Source organism: Heptranchias perlo, chromosome 3 (assembly GCF_035084215.1).
Source record: "Heptranchias perlo isolate sHepPer1 chromosome 3, sHepPer1.hap1, whole genome shotgun sequence".
NCBI classification, from domain to species: Eukaryota; Metazoa; Chordata; class Chondrichthyes; order Hexanchiformes; family Hexanchidae; genus Heptranchias; species Heptranchias perlo.
The window spans coordinates 17,142,290-17,161,495 of record NC_090327.1 but is presented as its reverse complement, the minus strand read 5'-3'; the positions used below and the strand labels follow the sequence as shown (position 1 = coordinate 17,161,495).

The following is a 19,206-nucleotide window of genomic DNA, read 5'->3' as shown; positions in this document are numbered from 1 at the left end:
TGAAAGGGTGATGGGAACAGATTCAGTGGTAACTTTCAAAAGTGAATTGCATAAATACTTGAAGGGAAAAAATGTACAGGGCTATGAGGAAAGAGCAGGGGAATGGGACTAATTGGATAGCTCCAACAAAAAGGCACGATGGGAGACTGGCCTCTTCCTGTGCTGTACCATACTATGATACGTCCTTTCATATTTGGAAAAGTAGATGCTTTCTATGTATTTGTTATTTTAAATTGAATTTTAAACCCTCTTCAGTCACCATTATAGAACCTTGCTGGAAAGGAATTTCTGAGGACAGGATCATGATGACCCCACTGTCAACTAGTCTAATGCTTACAAGTTTTGCTTGTGAAGAACGACCAATTGGTGTGAGTTCAGCTACAGACTGTGGAACTTTATCACGTCATTACTTGCTGCCTGCAGGAGAGAAGGGGTAAGGGAGGGGCTAAAAGGTTTGGTAAATTTTTAATAATTTTTGTAATCAGTACCTGGGCCAAATGTAAAGGTTCTTGTTACAGCACAGACTGTCAAATTGTAAATTTAATTGTATGTTATCGAAGGATTTTTTGATTTTTGCTATTAATCCTATTCTTTCAATATTAGGTGTTATGGACAGGTAATGAAAGAAAAAAATTCCCAGGAGCAACAATGACTGAATGCTTCCTGCCACCAACGAGCAGTCCCAGTGAACACCGCAGGACTGAGCATGGCAGTGGCCTGACTCGTACACCAAGTTCAGAGGAGATTAGTCCTACAAAATTCCCAGGACTGTATCGTACTGGTGAGCCTTCTCCACCTCATGAAGGCCTGCATGAGCCTGTTGACATAGTGTCTGATGATGAAAAAGAACATGCAAAGAAAAAAGGCAAATTTAAAAAGAAAGAAAAAAGAAGTAAGTAACAGTTACAGCACAGAAACAGGCCATTCGGCCCAACTGGTCCATGCCGGCGTTTATGCTCCACATGAGCTCTTCCCTGCCCCCCTGCTTCATCTACCCCTATCAGCATACCCTTCTATTCCATTCTCCTTCGTGTGCTTATCTAGCTCTCCCTTAAATGTATCTATGCTGTTTGCCTCAACTGCTCCTTATGGGTAGTGAGTTCCACATTCTCACCATACTTTGGGTAAAGGAGTTTCTCCTAAATTCTCTTGGATTTATTAGTGACTATATTTTATATTTATGACCTCTAGTTTTGAACTCCCCTCCCCCCCCCCCCCCCCCCCCCCCCACAAGTGGAAACATTTTCTCTACGTCTGTCCTATCAAATCCTTTCATTATCTTAAAGACCTCTAGAGGGTCATCCCTCAGCCTTCTCTTTTCTAGAGAAAAGAGCCTCAGCCGGTTTAGTCTTTCCTGATAAGTATATCCTCTCAGTTCTGGTATCGTTCTTGTAAATCTTTTTGCACCTACTCCAATGCCTGTACATCCTTTTTATAATTTGGAGACCAGAACTGTGCACCTTGTCTCGCCAAGGTTCTATACCAGTTTAACATAACGTCTCTGCTTTTCAATTCTTTTCCTCTAGAAATGAACCTAAGTGCTTGTTTTGCCTTTTTTATGGCCTTATTAACCTGCGTTTCTACTTTTAGTGATGTGTATTGTACCCCCTAGATCCCTTTGATCCTCTACCCCATTTAGACTCTCATTATCCAAGCAATATGTGGCCTCCTTATTCTTCCTACCAAAATGCACCACCTCACACTTCTCTATATTGAAATATATTTGCCAATTACACATACATTCTGCAAGTTTATTAATGTCTTCTTGCATTTTAATGCATTCTTCCTTTGTATTAACTACCCCCCGCCCCCCCAATTTTGTGTCGTCCACAAAATTTGAAATTGTACTTCTAATTCTGAAGTCCAAATCGATGATGTAAATTGTGAACAACAGTGGTCCCAGCACTGATCTCTGTGGAACACTACTTCCCACCTTTTGCCAGTTTGAGTAACTACCCTTAACCACTCTGTTTTCTGTTTTGTAGTCAGCTTGCTATCCGTTCTGCTATTTGTCCCTGACCCTACATGCTCTGACCTTAGTCATGAGTCTACAATGTGGACCTTATTAATGGCCTTTTGAAAATCCAAATATATTTCATCTACTGCATAACCCTTGTCCTCTTTCTGTTAGTTTTTCAAAAAATTCAATAAGGTTGGTCAAGCATTACTTTCCCTTCTGAAATCCATGCTGACTACTCTATTATATTTTTGTTTTCTAGATGTCTTTGAGTAAAGATTCCATTATCTTTCCTACCACAGATGTTAAGCTAACTGGTCTATAGTTCCCTGGACTTGCTGTACCTCCCTTTTTAAATATAGGAATATCATTAGCTGTCCACCAGTCCTCTGGCACTATTCCCTTTTCTAATGAATTTTTACATATATTTGAATCCAGGTCCCAGAGGACAATAATAGTGCCTCTGCTCTCTCTTCCCTAACTTCTTTTAATATGCGTGAATGCAATACATCCAGACCAGGGGTTTATTCCCTCTTAAATTTGATTAGTTGATCAATTATCTCCCCCCTTTCTACCTTAAATGTTTTTATACCTTTTTGATCTCCTCTTCCAATGTCATACCCACCTTGTTAGTCTCCCTGGTAAATACTGAGGCAAAGTAACTTCAATATTTCTGCCATTTCGCTGTTATTACCTGTGAGTTTATTGTGTGCATCCCTTAATGGCCCTATCTCTATCCTGGTTTTTCTTTTGTTATTGTGTCTGTAGAATACTTTACTATTTTCATATTCCTTGATAATTTAATTTTGTAGTCCCTCTTTGCTCGTAGTGCAATGTGTGTGAATCTCTGCAGGTGAAAGCACGTTAGGATTGTCGCTATGATTTTGATAATGGGAGGGGTGGGGTGGGTGGCTGAACAGGTTAAACTGGCCATTTTATCTCTTTGATCTGGATTCAAATTCAGCTCAGAACGATAAGGTGAAAATCTCTGTCTGGTGCCTGTAAGGGCTCTGCGTGAAATGAGTTTGGTCAGTCTCAATCTAGTTTCTAGAGGGCATGGGCCTACAGGACAAGACTGTCACTTATTCAGTATTAGTTGGAAATCTGACTGAGAGGCTGGTGAGGGAAATAGAAAATAATTTGCACTAGTACTGTAGTGGGTGCTGTTTTGTGATTAGGGCTGTGGCATGATGGAGGGAGTTTTACTCTGCATCTGGTTGTGCGATACCTGACCTGGGAGTGCTCGATGCTGACTGGGTGCCGGAAATGGGAAGCGTTCCATTTCTCAGCACTAACATCCCTTATCTTGATGAGCACAAAAAAATGTGGGAGTCACCATCTGTATGTAAAATACTTGTTTTATTCCCTTTTAATTTATTTTTGTTCTCTCCTTTGTTTTTTGCTTGCTTTATTTCTCTCACTATTTAATCCCTGTGTTTCTTTACTTTTGTATTGGAGGTTGAGAAAACCAGCTTCCAATTGATGGAAATAGGGCTTATCTACACTACCCAGTGAGAGTGAAACTATTCTTTAAATTGTTATGCAGTAGAGATCTGGAATTCAGTGTGTGGAATTACGATCACCTGTGAGGTAGTTATGACTCTTTGGAATTGCATTTAAATTAAAGTTAGAGAAAATCTGTGCAAGCTTAACATTTTACATGCTACAAATTTCACATTTTGGTGCTCCACTGATGGGTTAGATGCATTATGTGGTGTGATACTTAGCCATACAGAGTGGAAAGGACCCCAGTTTCGTCTCTAGTATGCTGTTATCTGGCCTCAGTGGAGCAGCAGTAGAGGGGGTGCATTTGGCCTTTGGGCTAGGGAGGGGAAAAGATCAATCGGGGTTCTCACTTCTGATTGCTCTCTAGTGACTCCCTGTTTAAAAAAAATGTGTGTATATATGGATGGCTGGTGTGGCCTTAGCTCTGTTGCCCTCCATGGTCCAAATAGCCAGCTGATGCTCACCTTTAGGCTCTTGCATGAAAAATGGCACTTGAATATGGTACAGATAGGCTTCTGGTGCTAGGGAACCCCAGTATCTTGTAGTGTCTTCAGGAGAGTAGCTGAATTAATTAGCTAGGGAGGGGAGAGAAGAAGAAACATAAGGCTTATTTTTCTTCTTTTTCTTGTAGCTGAGGGGTATGCGGCCTTCCAAGAGGACAGCTCAGGTGATGAAGCAGAGAGCCCATCAAAGATGAAAAGGCCAAAGGGCATCCATGTCTTCAAAAAGCCTAGTTTCTCTAAGAAGAAAGAAAAAGACTTTAAGGTCAAAGAGAAGCCAAAGGAAGAAAAGCACAAAGAGGAAAAACATAAAGAGGAAAAACACAAGGAGAAAAAGTCCAAAGATATAACAGCAGCAGATGTTGTTAAGCAGTGGAAAGAGAAAAAGAAAAAGAAGAAGCCTGCTCCAGACCAGGAAGCAGTTCAGGTGGATACTCCTTCTTCCCTCAGGCCTATCTTTGGCGTTCCATTGGCTGAGGCTGCTGAGAGGACTATGCTGTATGATGGGATCCAGCTGCCAGCAGTTTTTCGAGAGTGCATTGACTACATTGAGAATTATGGCATGAAGTGTGAAGGCATTTATAGGGTATCAGGTACGGTTTCAACTTGTTTTGGACTGTTCAGTCCTTTCTTTGAAGAGTGGAATTAGCTGTAAGTAAACTGAACTCTTAGTAGTCTCCAAAAATTTTTGAAAAAGGAGAACAGGGCAGTGTTGAAAGAATAAAGATGTGTGTACTTTTATTATGTAAGGTGAAACTTTATACTCTCAATCTGACAACATACTTAGTCCTAAAATTAACATCTAGGTTAAATCCACACTTTTTTCTCTATTCAGGAGATCCTGCAGACGCTGAGTGATCTGTGCATTTCTAGTATTCCTAGTCATTTTTTCTGCATCAACTATGAGGAAGAACTGACATTTTTCTGACTGAAGTTGTGCTTGTATTGTACATTCTTTCTCATTGACATGAATAAAGAATATGTCATGATCTTGTTCTCCAAATGAGTTGACTGAAGTAGTGACCATCACCTCTCCAAGATAAATTCTATTTCATGGCTGACTATGACCTATATCCATTTAGCATGTTTAAGAATGTTTAAAAAAATCAGTGCATTTTAATTGAGACTATTATGAGGTCAAAGTGCATTCTAATGGCTCCCTATTAGGTAATTTGAACTAAAAATCAAATCTTCCTTTCGTGGTGCCAAACTGACATCTTAGTTATGCTGTAGTGGGAAGGAAAAACAATTTGGCAGAAATAGTTTATATTTGTTGGATATATTTCTGTTGACAAATGAAATAGCTTCCAATGTTTTGTGTAGATGTTTTGAGTGTTCAGCTGCCCATCCTTCAACTTGTGACCCTGAAAATGGTGGGGTCATATGTTCAGGAGTAGCAACAGCATTGTGGACAGGATCATCATCAGCAGCAAGACTGTAAGGGATTAAGAAATGTGCGACTGGCACAAGAGCTGCAACAGAGACTGGCTAGGGGCTGCATTTGGCCTGTGGACTGTATAATGAGTAACCCTGGCTTAGATAGATTAGAAGTGAAATGCAAGATGTGTATGACTCCAAAATACGATTGAAGTAAATGTTCAGCTTACTAGAAAACTAGTTTTAAAATGGCCAAAAAGTATTTCAAACTTTTGAAATATTTTTCTCTGGACATAGGTGTTCATTATATTAGTTACCTGTAAAAGAATACTATGGTGTTGTTTTTGATGTCATTTAAGGTGTTTTTATCCTTGCCCTGGGTTTTGGGAGAGTGATGTGTGTCATATTCTGGTATTCATGCTATTGTGTACTTTCACCTGCATGTGCAGAAGACTGGATCTCCATTTTCTGAATCAGCCTCTTCCAGTTGGCCTATTAAAGAGCAGAGACACTGAACAGCGTTCCTTCTCTTCTGGATTTAAAAAAAAGTCCATGTGTGGAAATTGGTGCTGAGACACCCTGCTGTGTCATACATGACACAGACATTATGTCATGATGTAAGCACCCTGATGCACATTTATAAGGCAGCCGAAGGTGCCCAAAATAGTTGTCAGACCGAGTGGTTCGGGAGAAAATTTTGTCTACTACAGTTGACTGGTGATTTGTATTTGATAGTCTCTTTGACCGTGCAAGTATCAAATGGCACAACAGCAGTATAAAACTCCTAAACAGACACATTTTATAGTAGGATAATTATAGTCATCACTAGTAGCTGGGTCTGGAAGCTATGGACTTGGGGGGGGAGGGGTGGATTATGAGGAGTCCAAAGTCAAAGAAGTCATCTTGAGTTGTCCTGGTAGATTTTGACAACCTATAGAACAGTCTGAGGTACAAATCTAGATTTCTATGTCTCTCTGTCTGCATCTGGTATTGATCGTACTCTGTAAAGAGTATATTGCTTGATTAAAGGGGCAGCTGAATAAGAAACATTTTTTTCATTCTAGTAGCTGAAAGTGTTATCAGATGTAAAATTTAATATTTTTCTGATTTCAGCTGTTTTGTCATGCTCTGCTGCATGCAAAGTGAAGCCTGCTATCTTGTCATCTGACTTGTTACTTTGTTTAACTGTTTTTATCTTGCTGAACTATATCCAACACTCCATCGGATCCTGGCACTAGAAAAAGAGTTAAGGTTGAGTTGGCATTGATCCAGTAGACACCCATTGTGTAAAGATGACCAGAAAGAATATGGACTCCACATCTATATCAGACTTTATAATAAAGCCAACATAAAATAACACTGATTTTGCGAGGCGCAACTGAGTCTTGGGGTTCTTTTGATTTTCACAAACAATTGAGGTTTACTCTTGCAGTTTATGATGTGATAATGAGCATATCACAATCTGTTACTACTCAACTGTTACCTTAATAGGAAGGAGGAGAGCATGTGCCTTCTTTTAAGAGCACATGAAAGCATGAAATAAAAAAGGGGTTTTCCACAGATTATGTACACTCTGCTTTATCATGAGCTTTACTTAACTCATTTAACATTCTGAGGAAAGATTCTCTAAATTTCTCCTTTTTCCTGTCCCTTTTTTACAAAAGGTAAATTGTACTAATTTTGTTACTTATTTAACATTATTTATTCGTTAGTTCTATGGCAGGTTTTTTTTGCTTCCCAATTATATTTCTCTGGAGTTAAACAATCTCCAGGATTGGAAAGGAGGCTAATGTGTGAGATTCCTTATGGAGCCATTGCTGATGCTCCTGTAACTGTTATCACTGCAGACTCCTCGCGCAGTCTAAGATCACTCGTGTGAAAGGAAAGCAATGCTAAAATTAGGAAGATCTACAGGATCGTAAATTTGCAAACCACTTAACCACTTTCACATAACTTATATAGGGAGATCTTTATTCTTTTCTGTTTTCCCCAGATTTTTGTAGGTATCAGATGTGATTGGGAAATGTAACAATTTTCCTTTTCAGGCACAGTGTCCACATCAGCTCCCAGTTCAAATACACAGTCTATTCCTGAGAATTCAAAGTAGTTTTATATTTTTATGGATATTGTTCAACCTGCTGTGTACTGCTGGCATTTTCTGTTTTTATTTCACATTTGATAGATTAATGTTCCTCTATTCTGCCCCAACAATTTGTTTTGTCTCCCCACTTCAACGAGGCACCCAACTTGCATGAGTGTAACTCCATTTCCCACAATAAGCATCCTTGTGCCTCTTTGAATGTGATTGGAGATGTTTTGTGCTGTATTGTGCCTATTAAGAACTGTAAACAATTTTACAACACCAAGTTATAGTCCAGCAATTTTATTTTAAATTCACAAGCTTTCGGAGGCTTCCTCCTTCGTCAGGTGAACGATGAAGAAGGAGGAAGCCTCCGAAAGCTTGTGAATTTAAAATAAAATTGCTGGACTATAACTTGGTGTTGTAAAATTGTTTACAATTGTCAACCCCAGTCCATCACCGGCATCTCCATATTAAGAACTGGGTTGAGACTGTCCAGGCTCTCATGTTGGACCCTTGCAGCCAGCAAACAGGAAACTTTCATCCCATCAGTCTGGATTGGATTCTAACTTGTCTTTCACCTCAGACAATGTTCCCATCTATTATGCCTTGCAGTCCCTCAGGAGCATTTTGTACCAAAATTCTTTGCCACTCATCTCAATAAGAGAATCTGTTAACAAAAAATGATGATATAGATAGAACATTAACAAAAGGAGCAGGAGTAGACCATACGGCCCCTCGCGCCTGCTCCGCCATTCAATAAGATCATGGCTGATCTTCTACTTCAACTTCACTTTCCCGCCCGATCCCCATATCCCTTGATTCCCTTAGAGTCCAAAAATCTATCTATCTTAGTCTAGAATATACTCAATGACTCAGCATCCACAGTCCTCAGGGGTAGAGAATTCCAAAGATTCACAACCCTCTGAGTGAAGAAATGCCTCCTCATCTCAGTCTTAAACTGACCCCTTATCCTATGGCTATGCCCCCTGGTTCTAGACGCTGCAGCCAGGGGAAACAACCTCTCAGCATCTACCCTGTCAAACCCCCTCAGAATCTTATATGTTCCAATGAGATCACCTTTCATTCTTCTAAACTCCAGAGGGTATAGGCCCATTCTACTCAATCTCTCTTCAGAGGACAACCCTCATCCCAGGAATCAATCTAGTGTACCTTCGTTGCATCGCCTCTAAGGCAAGTATATCCTTCCTTAGATATGGAGACCAAAACTGTGTACACTACTCCAGGTGTGGTCTCACCAAAGCCCTGTACAATTGTAGTAATTGTAAACAATTTTACAACACCAAGTTATAGTCCAACGATTTTATTTTTAATCCCACAAGCTTTCGGGGGCTTTCCCCTTCCTCAGGCGGTGTGGAAATGACAGTTTCGAATCCTTCGCATTTTAAGATCACATTACAATGCCTGGTGATTACTGCCCGTTGCCAAGGCAATCACAGTGAGCAGACAGAAAGGTGTCATCTAAAAGGCCACTGAATATACAGCCCCCCAAAAAAAAAGAGAGAGAGAGAGAGAGATAAGGAAGACAGTCAATGACCCGTTATATTAAAAACAGATAACATTTGTTCGCTGGTGGGGTTACGTGTAGTGTGACATGAACCCAAGATCCCGGTTGAGGCCGTCCTCATGGGTGCGGAACTTGGCTATCAATTTCTGCTCGACGATTTTGCGTTGTCGTGTGTCTCAAAGGCCGCCTTGGAGTACGCTTACCCGAAGGTCGGTGGCTGAATGTCCATGACTGCTGAAGTGTTCCCCGACAGGGAGAGAACCCTCCTGTTTGGCGATTGTTGCGCGGTGTCCGTTCATCCGTTGTCGCAGCATCTGCATGGTCTCGCCAATGTACCATGCTCTGGGGCATCCTTTCCTGCAACGTATGAGGTAGACAACGTTGGCCGAGTCACAGGAGTATGAACCGTGCACCTGGTGGGTGGTGTCCTCTCGTGTGATGGTGGTATCTGTGTCGATGATCTGGCATGTCTTGCAGAGGTTACCGTGGCAGGGTTGTGTGGTGTCGTGGACGCTGTTCTCCTGAAGGCTGGGTAATTTGCTGCGAACGATGGTTTGTTTGAGGTTGGGTGGCTGTTTAAAGGCGAGTAGTGGAGGTGTGGGGATGGCCATAGCGAGGTGTTCGTCATCATTGATGACATGTTGAAGGCTGCGGAGAACATGGCGTAGTTTCTCCGCTCCGGGGAAGTACTGGACGACAAAGGGTACTCTGTTGGTTGCGTCCCGTGTTAGTCTTCTGAGGAGGTCTACGCGATTTTTCGCTGTGGCCCGTCGGAACTGTCGATCGATGAGTCGAGCATCATATCCCGTTCTTACTAGGGCGTCTTTCAGCGTCTGTAGGTGTCCATCGCGTTCCTCCTCGTCTGAGCAGACCCTGTGTATTCGCAGGGCCTGTCCATAGGGGATGGCCTCTTTGACATGGTTAGGGTGGAAGCTGGAAAAGTGGAGCATTGTGAGATTGTCCGTGGGCTTGCGGTAGAGTGAGGTGCTGAGGTGCCCGTCTTTGATGGAGATTCGTGTGTCCAAGAAAGAAACTGATTCTGAGGAGTAGTCCATGGTGAGCTTGATGGTGGGATGGAACTTGTTGATGTTATCGTGTAGTCTCTTTAGTGATTCCTCACCGTGGGTCCATAGAAAGAAAATGTCGTCGATGTATCTGGTGTATAGTGTTGGTTGGAGGTCCTGTGCAGTGAAGAAGTCCTGCTCGAACTTGTGCATGAAAATGTTGGCGTATTGGGGTGCGAATTTGGTCCCCATGGCTGTTCCGTGTGTTAGATCGCGTAGACCTCCTCCTAGTAAGAATCGTGTAGACCTCCTCAGAAGACTAACACGGGACGCAACCAACAGAGTACCCTTCGTCGTCCAGTACTTCCCCGGAGCGGAGAAACTACGCCATGTTCTCCGCAGCCTTCAACATGTCATCAATGATGACGAACACCTCGCTATGGCCATCCCCACACCTCCACTACTCGCCTTTAAACAGCCACCCAACCTCAAACAAACCATCGTTCGCAGCAAATTACCCAGCCTTCAGGAGAACAGCGTCCACGACACCACACAACCCTGCCACGGTAACCTCTGCAAGACATGCCAGATCATCGACACAGATACCACCATCACACGAGAGGACACCACCCACCAGGTGCACGGTTCATACTCCTGTGACTCGGCCAACGTTGTCTACCTCATACGTTGCAGGAAAGGATGCCCCAGAGCATGGTACATTGGCGAGACCATGCAGATGCTGCGACAACGGATGAACGGACACCGCGCAACAATCGCCAAACAGGAGGGTTCTCTCCCTGTCGGGGAACACTTCAGCAGTCATGGACATTCAGCCACCGACCTTCGGGTAAGCGTACTCCAAGGCGGCCTTCGAGACACACGACAACGCAAAATCGTCGAGCAGAAATTAATAGCCAAGTTCCGCACCCATGAGGACGGCCTCAACCGGGATCTTGGGTTCATGTCACACTACACGTAACCCCACCAGCGAACAAATGTTATCTGTTTTTAATATAACGGGTCATTGACTGTCTTCCTTATTTCTCTCTCTCTCTCTCTCTCTTTTTTTGGGGGGGCTGTATATTCAGTGGCCTTTTAGATGACACCTTTCTGTCTGCTCACTGTGATTGCCTTGGCAACGGGCAGTAATCACCAGGCATTGTAATGTGATCTTAAAATGCGAAGGATTCAAAACTGTCATTTCCACACCGCCTGAGGAAGGGGAAAGCCCCCGAAAGCTTGTGGAATTAAAAATAAAATCGTTGGACTATAACTTGGTGTTGTAAAATTGTTTACAATTGTTAACCCCAGTCCATCACCGGCATCTCCACATCATGGCTACAATTGTAGTAAGACATCCTTACTCTTGTACTCCAACCCCCTTGCAATAAAGACCAACATGCCTTTTGCCTTCCTAATTGCTTGCTGTACCTGCATGCTAAGTTTTTGTGTTTCTTGTAGAAGGACACCCAAATCTCTCTGAACATTGACATTTAATAGTTTTTCATTTAAGAAATATTCTGTTTTTCTATTCTTCCTACCAAAGTGAATAACTTACATTTACCCACGTTATAACTCCATCTGCCACCTTCTTGCCCACTCACTTAGCCTGTCTAAATCCCTTTGCAGACTCTTTGTGTCCTCCTCACAGCTTACTTTCCTGCCTAGCTTTTTGTTTATTTGTTTAAAGACTTTTATTAGGTTACTAAACTTTAACAGTGCATGGAGTTAACTTTTGTTAAAATAATTGAGTGAATGTTCTGTTGTTCTTATTTGCTATCCCTCACATAGGTACCAAATCAAAAGTTGATGAGCTGAAAGTTGTGTATGATCGTGAAGAGTCTCCCAATCTGGAGGATTATGATGCAAATACGGTGGCCAGCCTATTGAAACAATATCTCCGTGAGCTGCCTGAAAATGTTCTTACCAAGGAACTCATAATGCGGTTTGAGGATGCATGTGGAAAAGGCACGGATGGTGAAAAAGTCCAGGAATGCCAGCGTCTACTAAAGGAACTGCCTGTATCCAATTACCTCCTCTTTTCTTGGCTTATCATCCATATGGACCATGTCATTGAAAAAGAAAGTGAAACAAAAATGAATATCCAGAATATTTCCATTGTTCTTAGCCCTACTGTTCAGGTATTGAATGTGGCATAAGTATATTTCAGTCAGTTATTAAGATTGTTACAGAATATACTATGAATTAAGAAATGTATAATTCCACTCGTTCATGTTGGTAATTTTCCTTTTCTTCCTACAGTTTTGTATTTGCTCCCTTTTTGACCTATCTACCACATTCTCCAGGCAAACAAATGGGTTAGGGAGCTGCTCTTAATTCAGTAGTAGCAATGATTAGGAGCTGTGGTTTTTCTGCCTGTGGGGGAAGTGCCACTACTCAGCACCTTCCTCGTGGGCTTTACTATTATTATACTTGTTCATCTCCCAGTCTCAATCCCTTGAATTCAATGGGGTGTGCTGTGTTCAGGCAAATGATAACAATGCACTCGTACACTTGATGGTGAGTTACACTGCTCATGAGGGGTTCCCAGTCTCTGGTAGCTGCCTAGTGATGGCCTCAATTTGTGTTTGTAGTTGTTCCATGACCGGCTAGTGACTTTTCTCCCTGGGGGGTAGAGGTAAATAGAATCTTTGAGTTGGGTTGGCTCCAAGATGACGTACCTGGCAATGGATGAAATATCTGGGTTGCTAAACCTTGGCTCTTGTCAACCTGCGCCTGTGCTGACTGGACTTGGGTAAATTAAATGTCGGGTAAACAAACTTTACCAACAGGCATTCTCAGTAGCTTGGTCTGGAACCTGTTAAAATGCTGATAGATTTGTCATGTAGGATCACCTAGCTGGCCAAACAAAAATTGGTTCACTAATGATGAGTCATGATTTATTTTTAGTAGGTTTCTGGTGTCAGCATTTCAGTAGTGATTTGATGTCTTTTGAAATGGTATAAAAATAGCGTTATACCATACTGATTGAGAGTCTGCTAAACAAGCAAAATAATACTACCGTCATTTTTGAATACATAAGGGAGAAGCCAAATTGGAGCGATTTGAATTGTGAATTTTGAACAAGATGGGCAGAGCTGCGAGGCAAAAGCATATTTGATGATCTTAGAGGAAAAGGAGGTTAGAGATGGGGCAGTAGTTGGCGAGCATGGATTCATCCATGTTCACCTTGGACAAAGTTCTCAATTAAAATTCTTTCATTTCTGGCTTCCACCATGCTTACAGTACTGAGGTGGCCATGGCTAAAGTCATGATTGACACCCTCTGTGACTGACCATGCTATGTTATTCCTCTTTGTCCTCTCTACCTCTCTTCGTTAGACATAGTGGACAAAGTTATCCTCCTCCACGGAGAGCAGGGGGTCAGTCTCATGGCAAAGAAATTGCAGAGCAAAGGGGGTTCAGAGCAAGTGGGTGGGGATGTGGCGAGATTAGGAGTGACTGAAAGAAAGGGAGGTAATGATGGAGGCAGCTGCACTGATTGCCTCTATCTTAAGAGACAAAGAAATCAGATTTTTGTACTTGATGTGAGATGGAGAGGGTTGGAGAAATGGATTTGAGGAAGTGGTTAGTTATGAAGAGAAGGAACATTGGATTGTCATTAGGTTGGAGTAAGTGAGGCACAGTAATCTTGACCTGGCTCAGCCAAATCTGGTGATAGATAGGTGGGGCAAGTGACGTAAGGAACAGGCAGATGGGAAGGTTTTGGTGAGAGAGAAGGAATCACCACCTGTGAATCATATTCGTCTACAATGTATAGCTACCGAAGTTGAAGTAAAAACAGATCGCATTAACTGAAGTAAGGTACATTGAGATTCAAATTGGAGCAGGCTTTAAAATTCTAGCACATTATTTTTTCTTGTCCCCACCCGAACCACCCTGGAGGCACTGAATCTTGGACTGGATCAATACCTATTATTCAAAGGATTATCCACAGGGTCAGATTCACCAGAAAGCCAGCTACTCTGGCAGTTGCACCTGGTCAAATTTTGCACTGTACAATACATCACTGTGCACCTGGGTGTTACCAGACTGTAGTGACATGGACATTTCTGAATGGCCTCCAAGCAGGTGAATGTTGCCCTTTTGATGACGGTCTCACACAGGAGGTTGGTGAACAAAGTTAGAGCACATGGAATTGGGGGTAATATACTGGTATGGATTGAGAATTGGTTAACAGACAGAAAACAGAGAGTAGGAATAAACGGTTCTTTCAGTTTGGCAGACTGTGACTAGTTAGGTAGCGCAGAGATCGGTGCTTGGGCCCCAGCTATTCACAATCTATATCAATGATTTGGATGAGGGGACCAAATGTAATATTTCCAAGTTTGCTGATGAGACAAAACTAGGTGGGAATGTGAGTTGCGAGGAAGATGCAAAAAGATATAGACAGGCTAAGTGAGTGGGCAAGAACATGGCAGATGGAATATAATGTGGAAAAATGTGAAGTTATCCACTTTGGTAGGAAAAACAGAAATGCAAAGTTTTTTAAATGGTGAGAGATTGGGAAATGTTGATGTTCAAAGGGACCTGGGTGTCCTTGTACATGAGTCACTGAAAGCTAACATGCAGGTGCAGCAAGCAATTAGGTTGGCCTTTATTACAAGAGGATTTGAGTACAGGAGTAAAGTTGTCTTGCTGCAATTATATAGGGCCTTGGTGAGACTGCACCTGGAGTATTGTGTACAATTTTGGTCTCCTTACCTAAGAAAGGATATACTTGCCATAGAGGGAGTGCAGTGAAAGTTCACCAGACTGATTACTAGGATGGAGGGATTGTCGTATGAGGAGAGATTGAGTAATCTAGGACTGTATCCTCTAGTGTTTAGAAGAATGAAAGGTGATCTCATTGAAACGTACAAAATTCTTACAAACTCGACAGAGTAGATGCAGGGAGGATGTCTCCCCTGGCTGGGGAGTCTAGGACCAGGGTCGCAGTCTCAGTATAAGGGGTAGGCCATTTAGGACTGAAATGAGGAGAAATTTCTTCACTCAGAGGGTGGTGAATCTTTGGACTTCTCTACCCCAGAGGGCTGTGGAGGCTCAGTCATAGAGTACATTCAAAACAGAGATCGATAGATTTCTAGATATTAAAGGCATCAAGGGATATGGGGATAGTGCAGAAAAATGGTGTTGAGGTAGAAGATCAGCCATGATCTTTTTGAATGGCGGAGCAGGCTCGAGGGGCCAGATAACTTACTCCTGCTCCAATTTCTTATGTTCTTATGTTCAATGATCTGAGTTGTAAATTATGGACACTGAGGATCTAGCACCTGGATCTGTGGTTGAGGTGTCCTTTGGTTTGCAGAAAACTGGTTTTCTGATGTAGTCCAGGGATGTAATGGAGGCCCCACTGTGGATTTGTCTTCATTTTTTTGCGGAAATTGCGGAAGTACTGGCCACAATCTTACAATCCTCCTTAGACACAGGGATCGTGCTGGAGGACTGGAGAATTGCAAATGTTACACCCTTGTTCAAAGAAGGATGTGATGATAGACCCAGCAACTACAGGCCAGTCAGTTTAATTTCGAAACGATAATCTGGGATAAACTTATTAATCCACACTTGTCCAAGTGACTATTCAGGGAAAGCCAACACGGATTTGTTAAAGGCAAATCGTGTTTAACCAACTTAATAGAGTTTTTTGATGAGATAACAGAGGGTTGATGAGGGCATGCGGTTATGTGTATATGGACTTCCAAAAGGCGTTTGATAGAGTGCCACATAATAGGCTTGTCAATAAAATTGAAGCCCACGGAATAAAAGGGGCAGTAGCAACATGGATACGAGATTGGCTAAGTAATAGGAAACAGAGGGTAGTGGTGAATGGCTGTTTTTCAGACTGGAGGAAGGTATGCAGTGCTGTTCCCCAGGGGTCTGTACTTGGACCACTGCTTTTTTTGGATATACTTTAATGACTTGGACTCGGATGTACAGGGCACAATTTCAAAATTTGCAGATGACACAAAACTTGGAAGTGTAGTAAATAGGAGGATAGTAATATTTTTCAAGAAGACATACAGGCTGGTGGAATGGGCGAACACATGGCAGATGAAATTTAACGCTGAAGTGTGAGGTGATACATTTTGGTTGGAAGAACGAGGAGAGGCAGTATAAACTAAAGGGTACAACTCTAAAGGGGATGCTGGAACAGAGAGACCTGGGGGTATATGTACACAGGTTGTTGAAGGTGGCAGGACAGGTTGAGAAAGCGGTTAAGAAAGCATACGGGATACTGGGCTTTATAAATAGAGGCATAGAGTACAAAAGCAAGGATGTTATGTTGAGCCTTTATAAAACACTGGTTCGGCCACAACTGGAGTATTGTGTCCAATTCTGGGCACTGCACTTTAGGAAGGATGTGGAGGCCTTAGAGAGGGTGCAGAAAAGATTTACTAGAATGGTTCCAGGGATGAGGGACCTCAGTCATGTGGCTAGACTGGAAAGGCTGGGATTGTTCTCCTTCGAGCAGAGAAGGTTGAGAGGAGATTTGATACAGGTGTTCAAAATCATAAAGGGTCTAGACAAAGTAAATAAAAACTGTTCCCACTGGCAGAAGGGTCGCGAATCAGAGGACACAGGATTGGCAAAAGAATCAAAGGTGACATAGGGAAAAACTTTTTTAGGCAGCGAGTGGTTAGGATCTGGAATGCACTGCCTGAAAGGGTGGTGGAAGCAGGATCAATTGTGGCTTTCAAAAAGGAATTAGATAGGTACCTGAAGGAGAACAATTTGCAGGGCTACGGGGAAAGAGCGGGGGAGTGGGACTAACTGGATTGCTCTTGCAGAGAGCTGGCGCAAGCTTGATGGGCCAAATGGCGGCCTCCTATGCTGTAACTGCTCTGTGATTCTATGGTAGAACTGGATTTTCTGGACTTATCTATGAAGATATGCGATTCTCAGTTTTGAACTATGCATGAACATGTTTTCATTAGCCTTTATAACAGAAGCACAATTACTTTATCATGGAAAAGGCATTATGTGGAGGTTTGAGACTGCTAATTACTATTGACATGCATTCTATACAAGACTATATAATGATGCTTTGTCATTTGAGCACAATTGATAGCAACATGTCATTTGCTAGGTTACTGTCTTTATGTTCTGGAGATGGAAATTTGTACTGTCATCTCCGCCCCGGAAAGATGTTTTCCAGGTGTTTTTAGCTTTTCTGTATAATTTTATGAATTTAATTTTTTAAAGAAAGGACATTTGCCCTTTAAGTGCCACTTAGCGAGGTACCTGAGGATGACTGGAACTTGTGGAACTATACCCAAGTTTGAGACTTTATCTTCAGGAGAGGAGTGGGTAGAAACTTGGGAGGGAAAAAAAATAGAAGCACATTGAGAACATGTACTAATTGCAGTCCTTTCTTCTCTAGATCAGTAATCGTGTACTATACCTGTTTTTCACTCATGTCAAAGAGCTGTTTGGGGAAATCGAGCTGAAGCCAGTAGTGAAACCACTTCGCTGGTCTGATGTGGCAACAATGCCAACCTTGCCTGAGACACAAGAGAGCATTAAGGAAGAAATTCGGCGGCAGGTATGTTTAGGAGCATTTTGTGAGCTGAATAGAGGGAAACAAAAACGTTGCATGAAAGGTATACATCAGCTTTGTCCTTTTTTATTTGGTGTTTTAGTCTGGAGAAAAGCATAATGATTTTTATTGAAGTTCGTTGCCTAGTTTTCTGGGATTTCTCTTGATTTTGTTTAAAGGAATTTATTCTGAAATACCATCTCTCTGTTTGTTACAAAACTTGGCATGGTTTAATGCAAGGATTTAAGCTCTCCCAGTGCGTCTGCGGGTAAATGCACGGTCTACTGCTGTATTGAGCTTTATAGACCAGAAAGTTCCTAGGTTTGATCACCAGTCTGCAGTGGAGGTTGCTGAAATGGGTGTCAGCATTTCCAGGCTAAGGATGGGAAAATTGGCTGGAAAGTGGTAGTACAGACCCCACAGCTTATGTTGATGTTAACATGATTTGCCTGCTATACGCGGTGGACGGTAAAACCAAAAATTAAATGTAACCAAAAAATTAAGAGAGTACTCGCCTCCTTCCAAAGGTAAAGCTCGTGTGAAAGCCAAGACACGTTAATCTCTGGCTGGCCTTCAGTTCCCAGTCGGCTGTGTCCACCACCTGTTCGCAAAGGTAACTACGCCAACTGCGTCGGGACCGCCATCCTCGCGTATCTGACAGCTGAGTTCATGGAGCTGGCTGGACAACAAGAAGTTGCGCATCATCCCCCGCCACCTGCAGCTCGCCATCCGCAACAGCGAGGAACTCAACTTGGCTGCTGGGTCGTGTCACCATTGAACAGGGCAGCGTTCTGCCCAACATGCAGGCTGTGCTCCTACACAAGAAATCCGTCTTTAACCCAGCCACCAATGGCGGCAAGTCAGCTGGCAAGAAGGGCTTGCAGGAGTTCTAGAGGCACTGGAGTGACTGGAGGTAGCGGGGCTGATTCAAGTCGCAGAAATCATGAAAAGATAAAAAGAATATCTAAAGTCACAATTTACATACAGATACGTCACTAAAGTCATCACACTTTAACGAGGTGCAAACAGCTGATTGAAGCTGCTTGAACTGCCCAAAATAGGTGGTGTGCTGAATGAGTTATAAGCGGCGCCTTTGTAATTAATTCCTATGGTAACGGCATATGATTTGCGCCATTTGCCCGATATAGGCTGCTGCCTGTAATAAGTGTGGATGGTGTAAGTGGTGGGGACTCTATATATGGATTTTGGTCAGGGTAGTTTTGGCATCGGCTGTGATGTCTCTTATGATTGACTAGCCTGCTGACTCTCACTGTCCAGGCTTGCACTTGGCCATGGTACTGGAAGGCTATTGACATCTATGGAACTGTATGCTGCCATGATTGCCTGTTTCTAGGAAAGCAAGAGTGAGGGAAAAACTGAGGCAGGAAAAAAATTCTAAACATTACTTGAATTTGTAGACACAAACGTGTCCTACAATGTGGGCTTCAGTATTTTCTAGCATTGAAAAATCTACATTTATTTCAATATTCAGTACTGTCATGAATGCTAAAGTGTTAAATGAAATAATAAGCAGGGTTTTACAACAGGAAACAGATTTTCCTGTGATTTTCTGACCTTGACAGAGCCATCTGTGCTGCGGATGTGCCAAGCAGGTGTTTCTAGTGAGGATTGTCACTAGGATTTCGACAAAGCATAATGGTGGGCGTTATTCTCTGAGTTTGATGACTTCTTTGTTT

At 42.4% G+C, this 19,206-nt stretch overlaps 1 protein-coding gene across 3 annotated transcripts in view; it reads left to right on the top strand.

Annotated features, from left to right (window-relative positions):
- ralbp1 (ralA binding protein 1) overlaps positions 1-19,206 on the top strand; it is a 43,346-nt gene that overhangs the window by 10,916 nt on the left and 13,224 nt on the right. For 2 of the 3 annotated variants that reach the window (XM_067978361.1, XM_067978360.1), the window contains 4 exons: positions 604-892; positions 4,095-4,556; positions 11,744-12,093; positions 17,354-17,515. In XM_067978361.1, the coding sequence (XP_067834462.1) occupies positions 649-892; positions 4,095-4,556; positions 11,744-12,093; positions 17,354-17,515 (1,218 nt within the window). In that variant the 5' untranslated portion in view covers positions 604-648. Of the gene's footprint in view, positions 1-344; positions 434-603; positions 893-4,094; positions 4,557-11,743; positions 12,094-17,353; positions 17,516-19,206 lie in introns of those variants that run through there. The other variant, XM_067978362.1, reaches the window with a different exon arrangement.